General features: G+C 36.4%; 1 protein-coding gene across 9 annotated transcripts in view; it reads left to right on the forward strand.

The window, feature by feature from the left end:
- The window catches only part of SPIRE1 (spire type actin nucleation factor 1), a 204,532-nt gene that overhangs the window by 122,082 nt on the left and 57,796 nt on the right, over positions 1 to 24,654 (forward strand). For all 9 annotated transcript variants that reach the window (XR_013381082.1, XM_077899888.1, XM_077899880.1 and 6 more), the window contains exons 5-6: positions 9,939 to 10,016; positions 14,286 to 14,450. Coding sequence is in view for 8 of the 9 variants with exons in the window: in XM_077899888.1 (XP_077756014.1) it covers positions 9,939 to 10,016; positions 14,286 to 14,450 (243 nt within the window). In the remaining variant the exon portion in view is untranslated. The remainder of the gene's footprint in view (positions 1 to 9,938; positions 10,017 to 14,285; positions 14,451 to 24,654) is intronic.

Here is a 24,654-nt window from a genome sequence, read left to right on the forward strand (position 1 = left end):
GGGCATTTGGGTGGGTCACTCAATTAAACATCCCAACTCCCAGTTTCAGCTCAGGGCATGATCTCAGGGTCCTGGGATCAAGCCCCGCATTGGGCTCTGTGCTCAGCAAGGAGTCTCCTTATCTATCTTCCTCTTCCTCTGCCCCACTCTAAAACAAATACAACCTAAAAAACAACAACAACAAAACTAAATATGTGACTTGAAACCATAAAAATCTGAGAGGAGCATATAGGCAGTAATTTCTCTCACATCAGTTATAGCTGTGTTTTTCTAGATATGTTTCCTAAGGAAAGGGAAACAAAAGCAGAAATAAACTGTTGGGACTACATCAAAATAAAGTTTTTGTACAGCTACTGAATGGGAGAAGAGATTTGCAAATGAAGTATCCAATAAAGGGTTGATATCCAAAAAATATAAAGAACTTTTACAACTCAATACCTCAAAAAAAAAAAAAAAACCTAATCCAATTAAAAACTGGACAGAGGACCTGAATAGATATTTTTCCAAAGCTGTCTCCTGGCCATATATACATATAAAGCCCAGCATCACTTATCAGGGAAATGCAAATCAAACTCTCAATGAGATACCACCTCACACCTGTCAGAATGGCTAACATTAAAAAGAAGAAATAACACATGTTGGCAAGGATGTAGAATAAAAGGAACTCTCATGCACTGTTGGGAATGCAAACTGTTGTGGCTACTGTGGAAAACAGTATAGAGGTTCCTCAAACAACTAAAAATAGAATTACCAGATGATCTAGTCATTCCACTGCTGGGTATTTACTGAAAGAAAATGGAAACACTAATTCAAAAAGATATATGCACTTCTGTGTTTATTGGAGTATTATTTACAGTAGCCAAGATATAGAGTATTATGCAACCATTAAAAAGGATGAGATCTTGCCATTTGCAACGACATAAATGGATCTATACAGAGAGCAGACTGATGGTTGCCAGAGGGGAGAGAAGAAGGTGAGGGGTTGAGAAAAAGGGGTATAGGGTTGTAAGAGACACAGGCTTCCAGTTATAAAATGAATAAGGCACAAGAGTAAAAGGCACAACATAAGGAATACAGTCAATGATGTTTTGATAGTGATGTGATGGCACATATGGTAGCCACACTTGTAGTGGGCCCAGCATGATGCATAAACTTGTAAAATTACTAAATGATACATCTGAAACTAATATAATAGTGTGTGTCAAGTATACTCAAAAATAACAATTTTTAGAAAAATTAAAATACAGTGGCACCTAGGTGGCTCAGTCAGCTAACACTTGATTTTGGCTCAGGTTATTATCTCAGGATGATGAGATTTAGCCCTGCTGGGCATGGAACCTACTTAAGATTCCCTCTCTCCCTCCACGCCTGCCCCACCCACCCACCCACCCACCCACACACACCTTTTTTCTGTCTAAATAAGTAAATAAGACCTCATTCTTTTTTATTATTTATTTTTTATTGGTGTTCAATTTGCCAACATATAGAATAACACCCAGTGCTCATCCCATCAAGTGCCCCCCCCTCAGTGCCCGTCACCCAGTCACCCCCACCCTCCGCCCACCTCCCTTTCTACCACCCCTAATTCGTTTCCCAGAGTTAGGAGTTCCTCATGTTCTGAAAGACCTCATTCTTAAAAAAAAAAAAAAAAAAATAGCATCATGCCAGAGTCTTGATTTTCTGAATGTTTAAATTATCCTTAGTTATATGTGACTTTATTTTAAACCTTGTCATTTAAATTCTTCCAAATGATTAAATCTTGCCCTAAATTTAATAAAAATCTTGTGATGAGAGGATGATCTTTACATGCCTAGATTGAAGCCAGTTTATCTTTAGCTGCTAATATTGGAATACTGGAATTCTGAGGTAAGAAGATGAATTGGAAATGAGCATGGCTCATTATGAATCTTCACAATATTATATGAATGTTTCTACGCTACATAACAAATACTACTGTGATACTTCATTAGGTGTCCCATTATCATTAGTCCTGTATAAGAAATCAGAATTTCATGGTGAAATCTTTGAGTTCAGTTTATCTTAGAGAAGACTATTACCAAAATATTTTACCTAAAGTAGAATATCATGCACACACATGTATAAAGTATCTTGTTAGGGGAAAAACAATTTTTTTTTTTGAAATTGACTATACTGTTATTAAATATTTTTTATCTTTTTAGAAAACCAAATAACCGCATTTTATTATCTGTAATTGGTTGAAGAAAATCAAATTAAATATTTCCCACCCACCACCTCTTATCAGCCAATAGCCAGATCCGCCTATGTCATACCATTGCCAATGACCAGTTACACTAAGGTATCTGTGTGTGACGTGACTTCTGACTATATTCTGCTTGACTGTACTCAGATAAAGCCACAAGACTTGTCTCATTCACATATTGAAGTATATTTTAATCAGCTTTCTCATATTCCCCCCTTTCATTCTCCTCATGCCTGCTCACAACACCTCCAGTAATAAAATGGTAGCATTTAAGTTAGCTGGAAATTCCCCTCTACAGCTAAAATGGATGAATGTTCTTCCAAGTGGGGAACATACCCTGTTTTGAAAGAAAGGATTACCACCAGATGTCTGTTTGTAAGGTTGCCATTTGTTCATTTTAATTAGATCATTCATCATTAACTTTTCAGGGCCTTTGTCAATGTCTGTCTCTTTTCAATAGATTTATTATTTTGTGAATGTTAATAAATTTTCAAAGCACTCACCTCATCAGAAATAACTAAATTACCCTCTCTGCCCTAGATATCTTTGCTCTTGTCACTACTCTCCCTGCCTAATGTTGCAGAAGAATCTTTACTTGTCTTGTAACTTCTTCAATTTAATTAACTTCATTTTAACAAAATTCACATGGTTCAAACGCCCCAAAATTCAAAAGTGTTACAGTAAATTATATCCTTCTGCTTCTATCTCCTAGCCACACAGTCCCTATCCCACAGACAACAAATTTAATTAATTTCTTCTTTGTCCTTATGGAGACATTTTATCCATAACTAACAAAAATATATTTTTTCTTTTTTATGCTGTTCTGAACTTTCCTTTTTTCATTTAATAATATATCATGGAGATCATTTTATATCAGTACATGGTGTTTATATCTTTTATGTCTTTGTAATATGTTGTGTGAATATACTGTGATTGATTTAATGAACCCCCTATTGACAGTTACTAGATTACTTCCAATCTTTTGCTATTACAAACAATGTTGCAGTAGATAGTTTTAAAGCTACTTTTCATGAGTATAATCATATGTGTAGGAAAATTAATTGCTGGTTCAAAGGAAGTGTGCATTTAAAAGTTTTATAAAAAGTATGAAATTGGGCAGCTCCGGTGGCCCAGCGGTTTGGTGCTGCCTTCAACCCGGGGTGTGATCCTGGAGACCCGGGATCGAGTCCCACATCGGGCTCCCTGCATGGAGCCTGTTTCCCCCTCTGCCTGTGTCTCTGCCTCTCTCTCTCTCTCTCTCTCCCTGTCTCTGTCTCCCTCTCTCTCTCTCTCCCCACCCCCACTCTGTGTGTGTGTCATGAATAAATAAAATCTTTAAAAAAAAAAAGTATGAAATTGTCTTCAGTAGAGTTTTACCAGTTGGTACTCTCCTTAGCATTGTGTAAGAGTGTCTGTTTTCCTACACAATATGTTTTCTAAGTGATAGATGAAAATTTGTATTCCATAGTTTTAGTTTACATTTTCCTTATTACGAATGAATGAGATTAGATACATTTCATATGCTTAAGAGACATTTGTATTTATCAGTTGCCCAGTTCGTATCCTGTGCCCATTTTTCTAATGGAGTATCAGTCTTTACTTACTGATTTTTTTTTAAGATTTTTATTTATTCATGAGAGACACAGAGAGGGAGGCAGAGACATAGGCAGAGGGAAAAGCAGGCTCCCTGCAGGGAGCCCGATGTGTGGGACTCAATCCCTGAAATTGGGATCAGGCCTTGAGCCAAAGGCAGACACTCAACCACTGAGCCACCCAGGTGTTCCTGACTTTGTTGTTGTTGTTGTTGTTGTTGTCATTGTTTTTTGAAGATTTTATTTATTCATTTGAAAGAAAGTGAGTGAGAGAATGAGCAAGCGAGCCACAAGCAGGGAGAGGGGCAAAGAGAGGGGTAGCAGACTCCCCGCTGAGCAGGGTGCCCTTATGATGTGGGGCTGAATTTCAGGGATCATGACACTTAACTAACAGAAATAACTTTTTGTGATATAATTTGCAGATATTATCTATGATATTTTAATGATTGTTTTATGATTATCACTGCATTTCTTTAAATATGAAGAGTTGATGAGTATGAAAACTGAAAGGGTGATTATGTATCTAGGGAGACACTATGGGTACAGCTACTTGGAGCAGATGGTCATTAAACCCTCAGCCTATGTGTGTGTGTATGTTAGCAAAAATATTGTAATATAGGAATGATACTCTTTTCCTAGAATGTGGAAATGAATTTCCTTCATTTTGATGACTTTGTCTGTAGTTCTTCTAATTTCTTCAGAAATTCAGTCTTATAAAAATTATCAACTTACAGTTTAGTATCTTAACATTTTACATTTTCTCATTAAATAAAATTCTGACTTTCTCTCAATTTATTGTAGTTATCTTCTCCCTGTCATACCCCTTAGGGAGAAGAGTATGTTATATCTTTAAGAAAGTGCCATAAAACTTAATGAAAATATAAATCATATTCTTCAATAATTATCCATTAACTCTTTAATCTACATAGGAGACTTTCAGTTATCAGAAGAACTGTTATAATTCCTGTTATAATTCTGGGAGTTTTTTATACCCTGATTTTCAAAATACTAATTTGGGGCTGGTAAATAAGATAAAATTCCTTTTCTTGCTTTTCTCTGTGGTAAAAATATCTCAGGACATCATGGCTCTTAATCTTTGTAGCTGACATACATGTTCTATTTATTACAGGCAACATTTTTTTGTTTTGTTTTGTTTTGTTTTGTTTTTTTACAGGCAACATTTGTATAAGTGATTTTGTCACTTGGGAAATGGATTTAGCAATTTCTTTGAAAGTATATTAGCGTATATTGAGTAAGAAAAAGTTTAAGGAATTATTAAAACATACTCCTTTTTACACATTTAAAAGTTTCTAACTGAAAACGTGTACTCAGTACATAGAGGATATCAATAAATGATAGTTTTAAATGGTTAACAGTATGGAGGAAAACTGTCATTATCGGAATGCTTTTATTAACATATCTTTCTAATACGTGAATATATTTACAAGGATGGGCATTTATGTGTGAGCTGACGTTGAACGTACACAATTGAATTAAAATTACTCTTTGGGCATTTGATATACTTGTGATTCACAGAGTAGATTTTATTTATTTTTTAAGATGCCAGAAACAGAAAGTGTTGTCATGGGATAGTTCTAATTGCTACTGTGAGAATGGTTATATCAGAAATGCAGAGTTAATTGCCATGTGTGTTGTAATGTAGAATGTTCTCACCATATTTCAAGCACAAGTTGGCATCGTTATTACATTTTTACATACAAAAAATCTATTTAGAAGCTAGAATGTAATTGACAGAAGTTTGCCACTAAAACTAGAAAAATATGTAATTTACTTTCAAATAACTCATTTTTTCTGCTAAATCTGAGATTTCTAGTTGCACATTTGTGCAGTCTTGTTCAATTATGGTATTCACAGATTCTCAACTATTTGATTTATTGGTGAGTCAAGACTTTGATTTCATGAAGAGACTAGAGAAAGGTTTCATTTGGTAAAAGAATAAGATATTTTTTGATGGAGTAAAAGTGTTCACAATCAAATTCTCAAAAATATGTATTGGCTTATAATAACTAATACTAAATACTTAACATGACAGTAGATTAAATAGATTAGAGCAGTTAAATGACTTGTATAAAGTCACACAACTAGGAAGTGTCTGAACTACAATTTGTGCTACTATTCAGACAAACGTCAAATTCTTGGAGTATATATTTAAACTATCTTTAGTATTATAAAGAGTGGATAGTTTTTCTTAGTAGCAGTGAGTTAGGGATTTTATTAGAGCCCAGAGGTAAAGGTAGAGATGCATAAAGGTGTAACAGTAAGACCATCTGGACTATGTTTAGTCAGGAATGTGTTGGAGAACAGTAAAATTTAAAGTTGGGTGGGAAAGGGACCATATGCTTCTCATGTTACTCCACCAGAATACTCCTAAAACACAGATGCATGAACTCATATTTCTGGATTAAGGGGACATACTAAATCATAACTCTTTCAGTTGCAAGTAACAGAAATCCACTCAAATTACCTTGGGTAGAGTGGGGGAAGATGTACTAGCTCACATAAGTGGGAAGTCTAAGAGTAGGCTAGCTTTAAGCACAGCTTGATCTAGTGTCTCAAAATCTGTAATTGGGGCTTTCTTTTTCTCCCTAGGATGGGCTTTTACTAAAAAGCAGGTAAGATGACAGTCTATAACCTACACCTCACATTCTCTCAGTTCAGTAACTCCAGCAGAAAATCTTTTCTCTTAATTGGGACAGAAATACCTCGGAGGAAAATTCAGTCATGTACCTGTTTAAGAACTATTTGCTGTGGTCAGGAAAATGGGTCCCACTCGTTGATGGAGGATGTCTTCACCCTTGTGAGTTGGCGATGAGGTGTACCGGGCAGGGGGTTATTAGCTCTACTCAAACTGTATGGGCTGCTTTCTTCAATGGAAAGAAGGAAGGGAGAAAAGGTTTCTAGACAAAACAGATGCCCACTGAGGGATATACTGTTTAGTGCAAGTCAAAAATGTTTTTGAGGGGATCCCTGGGTGGCTCAGCGGTTTGGTGCCTGCCTTTGGTCCAGGGCACGATCCTGGAGTCCCAGGATCGAGTCCCGTCTCGGGCTCCCTGCATGGAGCCTGCTTCTCCCTCTGCCTGTGTCTCTGCCTCTCTCTCTCTCTGTGTCTATCATGAATAAAGAAATAAAATCTTTAAAAAAAATGTTTTTGAAATCATGCATTTTGTCTTTAAAATCCATATAAATTTTGTTTTATACACCTGTATCTGTTAAAATATTTTAAACATTCCATATGTAGATTGAGTTCCCCCAGGAAATGGATTCTGAGGGGCAAAATTTGAATTCAAGAGGTTTTATTAGGAATTGCACTGTGGAACAATTGTGAGGGTGGGTGAAGGAAAAGCTGAACTATGATGCAGATACAGCAGGCCTCAGCCAATCCCACAGGGAGCTTGGAAGTTGAGATGGCCCTTCAGAGTTGTATCAACGGAGGCAGGGAAGCCTGATCTGTGTACTTCCACATGGACCCATGATTGGATATGGGCTACCCCAGAGATGGGGCATACCTGCGGCAGGGTAGCTCTTTGCTCCGAACACTGAGTGCAGCTCCTGGAGCAGAATTAAGCCATAAGCGTTTGTCAGCCCATAACTCCAGCAGCCGGTGGAAGGGTCGGGGGCGGGGGGGAGGTGTGCATGTTGTAGAGCTGGACAGCTTACCACAGCATCCATCACATTATCTGTGAGTAAAATGCACTCCAGGGAAATGTGTCATGTTTATATGTTATTGTAAATGCTACCTGGCATATCACTGTACTGTTTGACTAGAGGTCCCCAAAAGTACAGGTACCCCAGTTTGAAGGCCACAGCAGGGAGCCTAGGAACCCACCATAGAGAAGTGAAAAGATTAACCAAATGAAGAAGAAACTGGAGCAGAAGAAACCGCTAAGAGACTTGTAATGAACTTTGGTAGTAACAGTAAGAATCAAGAAAAAAAAGATAAATATTTTCTCTTGCCAAAGACCATCCATCTTCTACTATCCCTATACTGTTTGTCTTGCCTTCTGTTGTCTAGATCCTAGAATAACCTAGAGACCATTGATAAAATTTTAAAACAATATAGGCTTGTAAAAGTGAGCTTCTGCATCATGTTCTCTGCTTTTTTCATTATCTTTTGGTTTATAGATCATTGGTAAGCAATATAGTTCTTTTTGAGGAGTCAGTCTTAAGGTGATGGGGGGAATAGGACAGAAAGAATTTAGTGCAGTATGGGGCTCTTTGTTTTCATGGCTCCAGATCGAAAGGTTAGAATGTTGGCCCATGTAGACACACTCGATCATCTCAGGCATTAAGGTTGCAAACCATTTTATTTTGGTGCAGACTGAATCTTGTTGACCTGTTTAGTGTTACTGTTACTTCATTTCTTCTGTGTGGTGTTAGGCAGATTAATTTTCCCTTTTAATTTGCTTATTATTTATCTTATCATCTGTTGATTGAATGAGACACTTAAATGTAATGTGAGCTTCAGTTACATATTTATTTCCCTGGAGAGCATATTTTTTTGTGTGGCATAGATAAGAGTTTTCTACTCACCCTGCCAGTGAATTCTGAATTTAGAGAAGAAAATTCAGATTTTTCTCTGAATATTTTTCCCTTTCATTGGGCTTCTTATTAAAGTTGACATGATAAGAGCTATTGAGATTTAAGATTTGACTGTTCTTGGGTAGGCTGGGTGGTTCAGTGGTTTAGCGCCACCTTCAGCCCAGGGCCTGATCCTGGAGTCCCAGGATTGAGCCCCATGTCAGCCTCCCTGCATGGAGCCTGCTTCTCCCTCTGCCTGTGTCTCTGCCTCTCTCTCTCTCTCTCTCTCTGCTTCTCTGTCTCTCATGAATAAATAAATAAAATCTTAAAGAAAATGACTGTTCTTAGCTTAAATATCTTAATTGTCTTATTTACCAAATACAAGGCATTTTTAGAGATTTGAGGAGCCCATTAGTGAACAAAATACACAAGAATACTTCCTTATAAAGCTTAAAATCTAGCAATGAGAGGCAGCCAGTAAACATATAAAGTAAATCATATAGACTGTTAGAAGGTAGGATGCTTTTTGGAAAAAGTCATAGACTAGGGGAATTGCTAGTGACAGGGTATGGAGCTTGGGATTTGTATAGGATGGTCAAGGTAGATCCCATTGAGAAGGTGACATTTTGAGCAAAAATGAGAAGGGGATGTGTGAGAATTAGTTATGTGAATATGTAGGGTAAAGCATTCTGGCAAGAGGGAACACCTAGTGCAAATGCCCTAAGGCCAGAGTGGGAAGAAATAGTAAGAGATGAGGTACTTATTCTCAGCTCTTGATTTTTTTGGGGTTGGAGAGGAAAGAGCACTGCTATTGATAGATGTCATAGCCTCATAGAGTCCCTAGGTGCCCAGAGGCAGTTCACCTCCTTAAATCTCTCTCTCTCTCTCTCTCTCTCTCTTTCTTTTAAAGATTTTATTTATTCATGTGAGACAGAGAGGGGGGGGTGGGCAGAGACATAGGATGAGGGAGAAGCAGGCTCCCTGCGTGGAGCCCAATGCAGGACTTGATCCCAAACCCCAGGATCACACCCTGAGCCAAAGGCCGATGCTCAACAACTGAGCTACCCAGGTGTCCCTCCTTAAATCTCTTTTCTTTCACTATTTTAATTATAAGAAGCTGGAAAAAACACTCTTCTAGTCAACAGAATAATATATACCTCAAGTCATTGTTTTTGTCCTCAGAGGTGTTTGAATTAAGAGATCTGCAGTGGATATAAGAGGAAGAGGGGTTAGGTTATATGGAGGAAGTAATAGCTATGAGATTTAAGGCTGGATTGAATATGGGGGTTGAGGAAGAGGGCAGTATCAATATAGTTTAGGGGGGTGCAAGTTAATATGGTGACAAAGGTTTAGCCACGAGACCTAGAAAGAAAGTACAGTTAGCAATCTCCGTTCACCCGTCTGTAGTTGTGTATTTATTCTGGTCTACCATGACTGAAATCTACAGAGGATATATTCTGTACTATCTACTTCAATAACACTTCTGAATGTACTTTGTCTGAAGGTATCTGTTAGAAATTTTAATTTGAAAGGTAACTTAGTGAAATGTCTTTACCTAAATGTTTTCTTTTTATTTTAATTGGTAGAATCTTAAGAAGATTCAAGAAATGGAAAAGACTGATGAATCTAACACAGATCTGGAAGAGCTGAAAAATGCTGACTGGGTAAGGGAGTTGGGCATTCTGTGTTCTATTTAATGTTGAAGATATAGTGTAATGTGGTTTTGGGGGGTTTTGTTGTTGTTATTTTTTAAAGATCTATTTATTGATTTTGGAGAGAGAGTGTGAGTGGGGGGAGGGGAAGAGGGAAAGAGATGGAGAAACAGGCTTCTTGCTCAGTGGGAAGCCCAACGCCTGGCTCAGTCTCAGGACCCTGAGATCATAACCTGCACTGAAACCAACAGTCCGATGCTAAACCAACCAAGCCACCCAGGCACCCCATGGTGTAATTTTTTTAAAAAATACTTGCTATTAAGGGCTATAATCTGTATTGATATTGTATGAATTTGAATGCTGAGTCTTAACATTTCAGGAAATGTGTATTCCCCATTTTACTAAACTAAATAGATAAAACTACCCCCAATGTCTTCTAAGAATTTTGGTGTTTTAAAAGAAGTATTGATCTTTCAGGCACCTGGATGGCTCATTCAGTTAAGCATCTGTCTGCCTTTGGCTCAGGTCATGATCCCAGAGTCCTGGGATTGAGCCCCACATTGGGCTTCCCACTCAGCAGGAACCTCTCCCTCTGCCTGCTGCTCTCACTGTCAAATAAATAAAATCTTTTAAAAAGATAAAATAAAATATTGACCTTTCTAATTATATTAATACCTTAGCATACTCTTGTAAGTCAAAGTTGAAGCTCTATTCATAATAAGGTATGAAATTATAAGGTAGTACATTCATTTATCTGATGAATAGTTACTGGATTAGGTTCTGGTGATACAAAATGAATAATACAAGATCTCTCACCTCAAAACAAAAGGCAGACTTTGAGCACAGATGATTGCATTATATTTATGCAACAAACTTTGACTAGCCACTGTTTTCTGGCATGGTTCTAGAACCTAGTGAAACCAGGAGTCCCTGCCCTCATATATGACTTAGAGTTGGGTCAACATGACAGCCTGGATGGAGGACAGGAGAGTCAGTGTCATTAAATTAGATTGAGATGTGTTCAGGTGTCAGTGGGAAGGCACTTTCAGTGTTCTGACTTTTCAGGTTGAGAATGAAAAATGATTAAATAATGACATTAAATGAGGGACTAGCAGTAGATATAGATTTGGGGGACATAAACAAGTTGTTTTTGACCATATTAGATTTTAATTGTTTAATTATTTTCTAAAAGCTTTATTAAAGTATAATCAGCATACAACAAGTTGCACATACTTAAAAAGCACAATAAGTTTTGGCATATACATATACACATACATACCCATGAAACCATCATATAATCAAATTAATGAGCCCATCCATCACCTCCAAAGTTTCCTCATACCCATTTGTAATCCTCTTTCCTGCTTCCTTTCTCCCCAGCTTCTAGGCAATCAATGATCTGTTTTCTCTCACTATAGATTAGTTTGTATTTTCTAAAATTTTATATGAATATAATCCTATAGTATGTACTATTTTTTGCTTGACTTCTTCCATTCAGCATAATTCTTTTGAGATTTCATCCAGGTTGAATGGATGAATGAATGTTCATCGATTCACATACATGAATGCCTGTATGAATAGTTTAATGTTTTTATTACTAGTAGTAGTCCATTCCCATTGTGTGGATCTACATATATTAATGTATGAATGTAAATATTCTTAATTTATTGATGATTATTGATGATATCTTTACTGAGATATTTGGAATTATATAAATCTGGAACATTTAAAAGTAAATTTAAAAAACAGCCTATAATATCTAATAAGTGAGTACTGTCATTTTAGAATAATATTAATTATGAAATTTCCTTTGTATAGAAGTCTGGTAGTCTTTTTCCAGGTGTATTTCATCTTGCCTAAAAGATTTTTAAATCTTTTTTTTAAATGTGTTTTTTTTTGACATGGAAGCCAGATAAATAACTCCAGGTGGTCCGAATTTAGCAAACAGCTAATAAAAACTTGAACTAAAAATTTAATTTATTGTCTTAAGGCAGCCTCTTTTAAAAACTAGCAAGATTACTGACAAGAGATGCACTAATTCCAAAGGGAGTTCCATTTGCCTAGATCACCAGTCTGTTTCTTGTAAGAACCTTAAAATGAATTATTTAGAAATATTAGAATGAAATGAGGGGTACCTGGACCGCTCATTTAGTTGAGTGTCTGCCTTCGGCTCAGGTCATCATCCCAGACTCCTGGGATGTAGCCTGGGTGTCAGGTTTCCTGCTGGAGGGGGAGGGGGTCTACTTCTTCCCCACCCTCTGCCCCTCTAATTTATCTGTTTTTGAGAATTCGAGGTTTCACATGTCAGGTTTTCTTAAAGCCTGGAGAGGTCAAGAGAAGAGACAGGATTTTAAAGGATGAGATGATATTTGAACTGGATCTTAAAGGAATGAGTATAAGAGAATTTGGGACAAGAACATTCTCAAAAGAGTAATCTAAATGTTTTAGGAATATTGTATTAGAGTAACTTTAATGGCAGAATCCAAGAGTCTGTTTAAAAATAGGAATATTTTAGGCTGAGGAGCCAATGGGGTGAAGCTACCGTCTGTGAGATGATGACTGAACACCTCTAAGTCAGAATCCCACCCAGGCGGACCTACTTGGCAGCACCACAGAGCCTCGGTTGGCCTCAGCCTTGGATGGCTGGTCACCTGCCATCCCTGCCACAGGTGGGGACCAGGGTCCTCTGCGGAGAGGCCCTCCTCCCGGGAAACGGGCTACTCTGGGAAGGGGGCCGCCCCCTCGCCTCTCACCAACGCATGTTCCTGGGGAGCCTGATGCTAAACCACTCGCAGGAGACCTGCTTCTGGGTCCGGTTTCATACCAAGCAGAGCAGCTCCCTCGCTGCTATCTATTGAAAGTCAGCCCTCGACACAAGGGTTTATAAAAGAAAACAAAAAAAGTAAAATAAATTTAAAAAATAAAATAGGAATATTTTAGAAAGTATCCTAAGGGCTATACCACAGTATTGTATTCATATTCATATCCTTTTTGGAATAAGAAATGGCATACATGTTTTTAAAATCAAATTGTTTTTGAAAACATTTTTAAGACATTTAATCCATAGTTATTTTATATAGATAAGTCTTAGGAAATACATCAGTTGCTTTTTAAAAAATTTTTATTTCAGTAATCTCTATACCCAGCATGGGGCTCAAATTGGGCAAGAATCCAGTGCTCTTCAGATTGAACCAGCCAGATGCCCCTATCACTTGGTTTTTAGTAAATACATTTAAGTAACTACTTGAGCTGCTTATTTTAACAAACTACAGTGTTTCAGTTAATTATTATAATAATTTACTTTTCATGGAAGCAGAGACTATGATACTTTAGCTTAAAGGTAGGAAAATAAAGGATTAAATAATAATAATAATATGCATATTTAATGTGTCTTATATTATTATAAGTGCTTCATATATATCTTATTTTCTTGAGGGGCCAGCAAGGCAACTTACTATTATTTGTTGATAAGAAAATGGTTATTAAGTAATTTATACAAAGATAGTAATAACATAAAAATTGTCATTTTTGAGCATTTTCCATGTACAGAACACTATGTATCATCTCTGACCATCTCAGCAAGTTATGAAGTACTATTTTATTTTATTGATGAAGAAGCCAGGGTTCAGAAAGGTGAAGCAACTTGCTGGATGTCCAGTAGCTAATAGGTGGATATATTAATTAGCTCTGGTCACAATAATGCTGCATAACCAACTACTACAGAATCATAGTTGCATAAAACAGTACATTTATTTAGCTCATGAGTATGCAGATCAGTTGTGGTAACTCCAGTCTATGTGTGTCTCATCCTTCTCCTGGGCAACATACTGATCTAGGCATGAGGTTCTCATTGCAATAATAGAAGCATGAGTGACAAGCCCATTGTGCATTTGCTTTTGCAGCATTTGGTCACATCATATCAACTGCTATTTCAGTGGCCAAGCAAATGGCATAGCCAAATCCAATGTTAGGGTACAGGACATATACTCCCTCTTTAGTGAGCAAAATCACATAACAGGATGTAGACACAAGAGGCATGAAGAACAGGCCATTGGTGCAACCTTCTACAGTGGGTAAGTTAGGGTTTACACTCAGGTGACTCAGCACCTAGAGCTTGTGATTCTCTAATGGCTTTCTACCGACTTTTTAATATCCTAAAAACTAATTTTAAAAATTGGTTTTGTTTGGTTTACTCAGTGTTTTGCTCTTTTTCTTTATAGCTATTTAGAGGAAATAAGCAAACTTATTCATGGACATCTCTCCCATCCCTGGTTCTTTTAGGCTCGATTCTGGGTACAGGTGATGAGGGATTTGCGGAATGGAGTAAAACTCAAGAAGGTCCAAGAGCGGCAGTACAATCCTTTGCCCATCGAATATCAACTCACCCCTTATGAGATGCTGATGGATGACATTCGATCCAAAAGATACACTTTGCGCAAAGTAATGGTAAGTAATAAAACTATTAATAGACTCAAATGGCTATTCATCAGTAATCATATTTGTTGAAATGTTCTTCTCATTATTACATTTTTAGATCATTTCTTCCTACAGAAGTAATATATTGTCATTACAGAAAATTTGAAAAATACAGTAAGCTCAATGAAGAAAAGTGACAAATTGGTAATTTCACAACCCAGAGAGATATTTTGCTAACATGCTGGTGTATAACCTTCGATCTTTTTTCTTTTTTCTTTTTTTCTTTTTAAGATTTATTTATTGTAGGGGGGAGAGAGAGCGAACAGGGGGAGGGGCAGAGGGAGAGAATCTCAAGCAGACTTCCCGCTGAGCACAGAGCCCAACACAGGGCTTGATCTCATGACCCTGTAATCATGACCTGAGCCAGAATCAAGAGTTGGGTGCTTGACCAACTGACCCACCCAGGCACCCCAATCTTTTTCTATACATTTTATTGGGACAAACTGGATTAATATTGAACATTTTGTTTTATAACCAGCTATTTTCACGTAACATAGTATATGAACATTTTTCCATGTCATTATGTGTTCAAAATCATTTCTAAATGACTACCTCTTTTATACCAATCAACTTGTATCAAGTTGTGAGCAGCTTATTTTGTGCATCCTTGCTTTTAAACCTTTTTGAATAGCAACAGTGAAATCTTTGAGTTAGGTTCTTAGAAGTGGAATCCTGACAGCACTACATCTGAACTGTATCCTGAATGTGACTATTTCTCACCATGAAGCCACTGTCTCTCACTCACACTATGATGGTGGCCTCTAAGTGGCCTCCTGCTTTCATTTCACTCTTGTCCCTTTTAATCAATTTAACCCCCAAATAGCCAGAGTAAACCTCTTAAGGTAAAAATGTGATGATGTCATTGCCCTGCTCAGAACCTTCCACTGTTCTCCGTCATACTCAGAACAAACTCCACATCCTTACCTTGGCCTGCAAAGCCACACAGAGCCTGATATAGGTTACCTTTCAGACCTCACCTACCACCCTTCCTGGTTGATTTCCAGGAAGAAAAAGAGATAAAGATAAAGAGATAGCCATGCTGGTCTCTGTTGCTGTCACAAGCTCCTGCAGCTGCACCTTTGTTACCCTTACATAACTAGCCTCATCACTTTTCAGGTCTCTGTTCACATGTCCTCTCATTAGAGAAATCCTCGCCTCTCTGCCCGCGTGTTTCAGTGGTTCACTTTGTCATGTATTTTCAGATTTATCTCTCTCTCACCATTATAGGGACTTAGTTTTTCATTAGTCATTCCCTGTGACTAGACCATGTACCTGACACAATTTTTTATTCAGCCAGATGCTGAATACTGTGCCCAACAAATAGTTGTGGGATGAATAAATGAATTATATCCAACTTATGGAGAAAATTTAGTCAGTTATTTTATGTGGAAGATTCTTGTGAAAGACATCACTTAATTTTAAAATAGATTTAAGTAGGGACATCTGACTGGCTCAGTCCAAAGAGCATGTGACTCTTGATCTTAGGGTCAGGGGTTTGAGCCCCAAGTGGATGTAGAGATTACTTAAATAAACTTAAAAAAAAATCAAACAGATATAAGTAGCTCTTTGAGATCTTATTATTTAATTTTAATAAGCTTTAATATTGCAGCTAAGTATCATGTTGGTTTATTTCTCAGTAAATCTGATTTCCTTTACAAATGAGGAAACTGAAGTTTAGAAGTGCTGCATAACTTCCCCAGTTCAGGTAACTAGTTATAAGGCAAAGACTATCTTCATTTTCATTTTGTCTGACCTCAGAATCTGTGCTGTATGCTACACATGTGGCCAAAATACCTTCTAGTTATATTGTGATGGTTACTATTTACAACATAATAGTTTTTTCCATTTCTTCCTATCCTTGACCAAAGTGGGTATCTTTTGGGTTGACAAATTTGGGAGAAAATCCTCTTTCATTTTTAAAATCTATATATCTTTGATTATAAGTGCATTTAAGCATTTAAACGATATATACCATTTTTTGTATTAATTTTTATTTTATTTATTCATGAGAGACACAGAGAGAGAGGCAGAGACATAAGCAGAGAGAGAAGCAGGCTCCATGCAGGGAGCCCGATGCAGGATCGGGCTTGGGATGCCAGGATCATGCCTTGGGCCGAAGGCAGACGCTCAACTGCTGAGCCACCACGCGTCCCTAACTTAACAAATTTTTAAAAGATTTTATTTACTTCACAGAGAGAAAGTGAGAGAGAAGTGAGAGCACAAGCAGGGTGGGGGGAAGGGCAGAGGTTGAGGGAGAGAGAGAAGCAGACCCCCTGCTGAGCAGGGAGCCCGATGCTGGGCTGCATCCCAGGACCATGAGATCATGACCTGAGTCAAAGGCAGATGCTTAACTGACTTTAGCCACCCAGGCACCCTAATTTAATTTTATTTTTTTTAATAAATATTTATTGTGCCAGGCACTCTTCTAAACTCTGGAGAAAGGACATAATACAGTCCTTATTCTCCGGAATTTCACAGTATGGTGGGAGCCTCTAGTAATCAGACAAGCATTAACAAGTGTGAAAAGCTTAAGTGTAAGAGGCTATATGCCAAAAAACAGTCTTCAAAGACTAAGAAATACTGGGATTTGACACAAGAAAACAACAAAAGTTCTCTGTAATGGGAGCCCTTTTCACTCAGTAATTCCTGTGAAGAATGAACATAGATGGTTTCTTTTTAAATGACTTCACAGTATTTCCTGGTGCACTGTAAATAATTTACCCAAGACTCGATTAATAGACATTTAGATTGTTTCCAGTTTTCATTATTTTAACCAGTATTATGAATATCTCATCTAATTATCTCCTTGGTTTAAGTTTCTGTGGTGAGATGGATAGATCAAGGAGTACGCACATTTTAAATTTTAATTTTTTTTTATTTTATTTATTTATGATAGTCACATAGAGAGAGAGAGAGAGGCAGAGACACAGGCAGAGGGAGAAGCAGGCTCCATGCACCGGGAGCCCAACGTGGGACTCGATCCGGGGTCTCCAGGATCGCGCCCTGGGCCAAAGGCAGGCGCCAAACCGCTGCGCCACCCAGGGATCCCACATTTTAAATTTTAATACATGTCACCAAACTTTTCTCAAGAAGGACTGTACCATTTTCACTTTTACTAACAATGCAAGATAATTTCTGTAGCTAATACCTGGCAGTGCTTTTTCAAAAAAGTCTACTTATCTGAGCTTTATCCTGAATGGGAACACTTAACAGTAATCACAGGTGATTTTCCTCCTTATCTGGAAGGAATTATTCAGAAATTCATATTACTGATTAAAATAAGTAAATATTGCTTCTGCTTAGTAAATTACTAACATTTCTAACTAATGTCTTTTACCAGTCACCTACAATATAGCTAAATCATTTTATTTTTCATCAGAAAAAATAATTGTGCTAAATAGTAGTTAAACTTGTCTGATACTAAGAATTACATGGGATAGATTCCTTTTGTAGATGCTGATCTAACACGTCTCAGCTGGGTTTAATATATTATAAAACATACAACATTGTGTGAGGCTTAAGGTCTCATGTATTTGGGAAATAATGGTATGTGATTGATTATACATAGACATGATGACAAAGAACTGCATCTCAGTTGGAAGGTATTTACAAGCATAAATATTCTTCTGTAGTAAATGGAAGGCTTTTAAAGAGTCTGTTTTTTTCTTTCATTCATTCATTTTAAGGTAAAATTCACACTAAATAACCTATTTTAAAGTGTATATACAGTTCAGTGGCATTTAATATCTCCACAGTGTTGTGCAACCTCCACCTCTTTCTAGTTCCAAAATAATTTCATCATCCAAAGGAAACGCTGTACCCATGAAGTAATCACTCCTAGTCCCTTCTCCCCCACCTCTCCCCTCCCTTTGCCCCAAGCCCTCAGCAACCACTTTTCTACTTTCTGTCTCAGTGGACTTACCTGTTCCGGGTATTTCATATCAGTGGAATCCTACAATACATTACCTTTTGTGGCTGGCTTCTTTCATTTAGCATAATGTTTTCTAGGTTCATCCATTTTTAGCATATAGGAGTGTTTTATTCTTTCTTATGGTGGAGTAGCATTCTGTTATGTGCATATATATATCATATTTTGTCTATTCATTACGTGATAGATATTTGGGTTCTTTCCACCTTTTCACTATTGTGACTAGTGCTGCTATGAACAATCATGTACACGTTTTTGTTTGAGTACTTGTTTTCAGTTCTTTTGGGTATATACCTAAGAGCAAAATGGCAGGATCATATAATCATTCTAAGTTTTGGAACCACCAAACTACTTTCTACACCACTTGCACCATTTTGTGTTTCCACCAGCAGTGTATGAGAGTTTCCATTTCTCCACATTCTTGTCAACACTTGTTATAATCCGTTTTTGTTTTTAGTCATACCTGCCATAGTGAGTATAAGGTGAAATCTCATTGCAGTGTTGATTTGCATTTCCATAATGATTAATGATGTTATATGTGTTTTCAGGTGCTTGTGGGTCATTTGTATATCTTCTTTGGAGAGAAGTCAATTCAAATCCTGTGCCCATTTTTTAATTGTGTTGTCTTTCTTGTTATCAAAATTCTTTATATACTCTAGAAGGATATATGATTTGCATATATTTTCTCCCATTCTGTAGGTTGTCTTTTCACTCTCCTAATAGTGTGCTTTGAAGTATAAAGGTTTTAATTTTGCCAAGTCCAATTTTTCTGTTCTTGTTTTTTCCATTGCTCAGGTTTTCAGTAATCTAAAAATAGATTACCAAATCTAGGTAATAGGGATTTACCCCTATGTTTTCTTCTAAGACTTTAGAAGTTACATTTAGTTACTTTACATTTAGCTCTTTGATCTATTTTAGGATAATTTTTTTATGTGACCTGAGGTAAAGGTCAAATATAATTCTTTTGCATTTTGATACTTCTTGGTCCCAGCATCCTTTGTTGAAGAAACTATTCTTACCCCCATTTACTGGTGTTGGGACTCTTGTGAAAAATCAGTTGAATGTATGAGTTTATTTCTCAACTCTGAATTCTATTTCATTGATCTGTTATGACTATCCTATGCCCATCCCACATTGTGGAATGATTATAATATAATACATATATAATAGTTAATCATTGTAGCTTTGTGATAAGCTTTGAAATCTAAAAGTGAGTTTATCAGCTTCGTTTTTCTTTTTTCTTTTTTTTAAGATTTTTACTTATTTGAGAGAGATAGCAAGAGAGAGAGCATAAGCAGTGGGGAGAGGGAGAAGCAGACTCCCTGCTGAGCAGGAAGGCCCGACATAGGGATTGATCCCAGGATGTGGGACCATGACCTGAGCCGAAGGCAGATGCCCAACCAACTGAGCTACCCAGGCGCCCTGTTTTTCTTTTTTAATTTTTAAAAAATATTTTATTTATTTATTCATGAGAGAGACTCAGAGAGACTGGCAGAGACACAGGCAGAGGGAGAAGCAGGCTCCACACAGGGAGCCTGATGTGGGACTTGATCCCAGGCCTCCAGGAGGTAGACGCTCAACTACTGAGCCACTCAGGTGTCCCTGTTTTTCTTTTTTAAGAATGTTTTGGTAATTCAGGGTTCCTTGAGATTCCATGTGACATTTAGGTTTTTCACGTTGTGCAAAAAAATACCATTGAAAATTTTATATAGATTTTATTGAATCTCCAGATCACTTTAGGTTTTATTGTCATCTTAACAACTCCTTGATTGTCATCTTAACAACTCCTAATCCATAAATAGATGTCTTTCCATTCATTTATTTCTTTCAGCAATGTTTTATGGTTTTCTTTTTTTGTTTTTTTTTACCATGTTATTTTTATTAGATCAAGTGTGTACATTCTGTAACTTACTTCACTTGCAATGTTTTATGGTTTTCAGTATACAAGCCTTATATTTCTTTGGATAAATTTGTTCCAAAGTAGTTTTTTCTTTTTGATGTTACTGTGAATGAGATTGTTTTCTTGATTTTTTCTGGATCATTCATTTCTAATATATATACATATACATTATTTTATATATATATATACACACACACATATATAATGTGTGTATATATATATATACACATTTCTTTACCGCTATATGTATATATATATATCTCCGTATACAACTGATTTGTGTATGTTGCTTCTATATCCTGCAACTTTGTTGAGTTTATTAGCACTCTCTTCATCTGTGAAGAAATATACTTTTACTTCTTCCTTTCCAATCTGAGTGCCTTTTTTTTCTCCCAGTCTGATTGCCTTTTAATTATCCTGCCTAGAAATTTCAGTGTTGAATGGAATCAGCAAAAACAGGCATGTCTTCCTTCTCATGTTAGGGGAAAGCATTCGGTTTTTCATCATTAAGTATATTAGCTATGGATTTTCACAAATGACTTACCATGCTGAGGAAGTTTCTTTCTATTCCAAGTTTGTTCTTATCATGAAAGGGTGTGGGAATTTTGTCAAATCCTTTTTCTGCATCAATTAAGATAATCATGGGTTCTTTTGTTTCATTCCATTTTATTTATGGTGTATTACCATAATGTGATGTATATTTCCATCCTTGCATTTATGGGATAAATCCCAGTTGGTCATGATGTATAATCCTTTTAGTATATTCCTAGAGTCAGATTACTATTGGGTTAGGAGTGTTGCATCCATATTCAGAAGGGATTTAATTCATAGTGTTGTGATATTCATGTCTGGCTTGGTATCAGGGTAATGTTGGTGTCATAGAATAAATTAGGAAGTGTTACCTCCTTTTCTAATTTTTGCAATAATTTGGGAAGGATTTTGAGGTTAATTCTTTCTTAAATGTTTGAGTAGAATTCACCACTGAAGGCTCTGGTCTTGGGCCCCTCTTTGTTGGGAGATTTTTGATTGCTGACTCAATCTTTTTACCTGTTATAAGTCTATTTAGATTTCCTTTCTTTTTCCTTTTTCTTTTCTTTACTTTTCTGTTCTCTCTCCTCCCTCTCTCTCTCTCTCTTTTTTGAGAAAGCATGAGCAGCTGTGAGGGGCAGAGGGAGAGGGAGAGAGAGAAAATCTTAAGCAGGCTCCATGCCCAGCATGGAAGCCCAACACAAGGCACAATCTCATGACTCTAAAATCATGAACTGAATTTGAAATCAAGAGTCAGATGCTAAATTGACTGAGCCACCCAGATACCTCTCCTTTCTCTTTTCCTTCCTCCTTCCCTCTATTACTTTTTCCTTCCTTCCTTTTTAATCAGTTTTGTTAGTTTACATCCTTCTAGGCATATGTCACTCTCACCTAGATTATCTTGTTACTGTATAATTATCATAGTATTCTCTTATAATGATTTGTATTTCTGTAAGGTCTGTGGTAGTGTCCCTACTTTGATTTCACTTTTGATATTTGTATTTTGAATCCTCCCTTTTTCTTGATCAGTCTATCAATTTTGTTGATCTTTTCTATGAAACAACTTTTGGCTTTGTTAATTTTGTCTATTTTTCTATTTTCTATTTCTTCTTTGATTTTTATCATTTCCTTCCATGTGCAAGTGATGAGTTTAGCTTGGGTGTTTTGTATTTTAGACCCTTAAGATACAGAGTCAGGTTACTGATTGAGATCTTTCTTCTCAATATAGGACCTCTAATCTAGATCTTTCTTTGCCACTATGAACTTTCCTCTGAGCACTATTCTTACTGCATTTCATAAATTTTTGTATGTTATGTGTTCATTTTCATTACTTTCAAAGTATTTTATTATTTCACTCATAATTTATTTATTCTTTGGTTATTGGAAGTATGTGTTTTAAATTTCACATATTTGTGAATGTTTTCATCTTCTAGTGAAAGAAAAGATTAGAAAAGATGGTTTGTATGACTTCAGTCTTTTTAAATATGTTGAGACTTGTTTTGAGGTCTAAGATGGAGAATGTTATTTTTGCGTTTAAGAAAAAGCAGACTGTTACCAAAAAAAAAAAGAAAAAGCAGACTGTTAGGTATAATGTTCTTATATGGGTTGGTTTTAGTTGGATTATATGTTGTTTGAGTTCTCTCTTTTCCTTACTGATCTCTCTAATTCTATCCATTATTGAAGTCTCCAACTATTATTGTAGAATTATTTCTATTTTTAATTCTATGTTTGCTCCATATATTTGTGTTTATAATTCTCATATTTCCTTGATTTATTGACCCTTTATTAATATATAATGTCTTTCTTTGTCTTTTATGACAGTTTTTATCTGAAAGCTTATTTTGTCTGATCCTGATACAGCCAGCCCAGCTCTCCTTTGACCAAATTTGAGTCTCTTGTAGAAAGCACAAAGTTGGATCATGTATTCTTTATCTGTCAGTTTCTTCAATGCTTAACATAACTAGTGACAAGGAAGAACTTATTTCTGCCTTTTGATACTTATTTTCTATATGTTTTAAATCTTATTTGTCATGTAATTTTTTCACTACTGCCTTCTTTTGTGATTATTTTTTTCCTATATACGATTTTATTCTCTTCCTTTTTAAAAATATTTTTTAGTTTTTTTCTTACCTATTTTATAACAATCAGATTTGAACTAACATCACCTTAGTTTTAATAATGTATAATAACTCTTCTCCTTTGAAAGTCATTTCTCCCCTTATGTTAGTATTGTCACACATTATGTCTAATTTATACATTTTGTGTCTGTGAACTTAGATTTATGATTGTTTTATATTTGTTTTTTAAATTGTATTGGAGAAAAAGTAGTTGCCAATCGAAAGTTCAGAACACTGATTTTTATACTTATATAGCCAACTTTACCTTTCTTTTTTTAAGTAACTGAATAGCTTCGAGTTACTATCTAGTGTCTTTTTAAGCCTGGTTGACTTCCTTTAACATTTAGGGCAGTGGTGAACTCCTACAGTGCTTGTTTACCTTCATTTTTTGAGGATAGTTTTGCTAGGTACAGAATTCTTGATTGACAGCACTTCCCCCCCCCCTTTTTTTAAGATTTTATTTATTCACAAGAGACACCGGAAGAGAGGCAGAGACACAGGCAGAGGGAGGAGAAGCAGGCTCCATGCAATGAGCCTGATGGCGGGACTTGATCCGGGAATCCAGGATCACTCCCTGAGCCAAAGGCAAACACTCACCTGTTAAGCCACCCAGGCATCTCTCCCCGTTTATTTCTTTAAATGTTATCCCACTACTTTTTGGCCTTCATGGTTCCTGATGAGAAATCACCCATTAATATTAATTAAGATCACTTATATATGACAATCACTGCTTTCTTAACTGCTTTCAAGATTGTCTTTGTCTTCTAACAGTTAATCTATAATATGTCCTGTTGTGGCTCTTTTTGAGTTTATTTTGCTTATTTTATTTGCTTAGTTTATTCAGTTTCTTAGATGAATAGATTCACGTGTTTATCAGATTTCAGAAGTTTTCAGCCATTAATTCTTCACATATTTTATGTGTCCTTTTCTGTCCCCCTAGGACTCCTATATGTTTGTACAATTGATGGTATTCTGTAGATCTCTCAGGTTCTGTTATTCTTTTTTCTTCTCCCCAGACAGAAAAATCTTAGTTAATATGTGTTCAGGTTTGTCGATTAATTCTGTTAATCTGCTTAAATCTGCTGCTGAATCCATCTAGTGGGTTTTAAAATTTCATTTATTGTACTTTTAGCTCCAGAATTTGTTTGGTTTGTTTTTATAATTTGTTACTGTACTGATATCCTCTATCCTCTAAATATGCTCTTTGAGCATATTTAAGATAGTTGCTTTAAAGTTTTTGTCAAGGGACGCCTGGGTGGCTCAGTGGTTAAGCATCTGCCTTTGGCCCAGGGCATGATCCTGGAGTCCTGGGATTGAGTCCCACATCAGGCTCCCTGCATGGAGCCTGCTTCTCCCTCTGCCTATGTCTTTGCCTCTATCTCTCTCTCTGTGTCTCTCTCATGAATAAATAAATAAGATCTTTAAAAAAAAAAAAAACTTTGTCAAATAAGTCCAATTCTGTGCTTCTTCGAAGAAGTTTTTATAAATTTCCTCTTTTTTTCTATGAACAAGCCATATTTTTTGTTACTTTGCATCCATCAATTTTTTATTGAAATCTGGATTTTGAATACCTGTAATGTGGCATCTCAAAATCAGATTCTCCTCACCTTCGGGAAGCTTACTATTGCAGCTTGTTCTGAGTTGTTTATTTAATGCCTTTTTAAACTAATTTCGTAAAGTTCAACAGTTTTTGCTATCTTA

The sequence above is a fragment of the Canis aureus genome, chromosome 6, assembly GCF_053574225.1.
Source record: "Canis aureus isolate CA01 chromosome 6, VMU_Caureus_v.1.0, whole genome shotgun sequence".
NCBI lineage: Eukaryota > Metazoa > Chordata > Mammalia > Carnivora > Canidae > Canis > Canis aureus.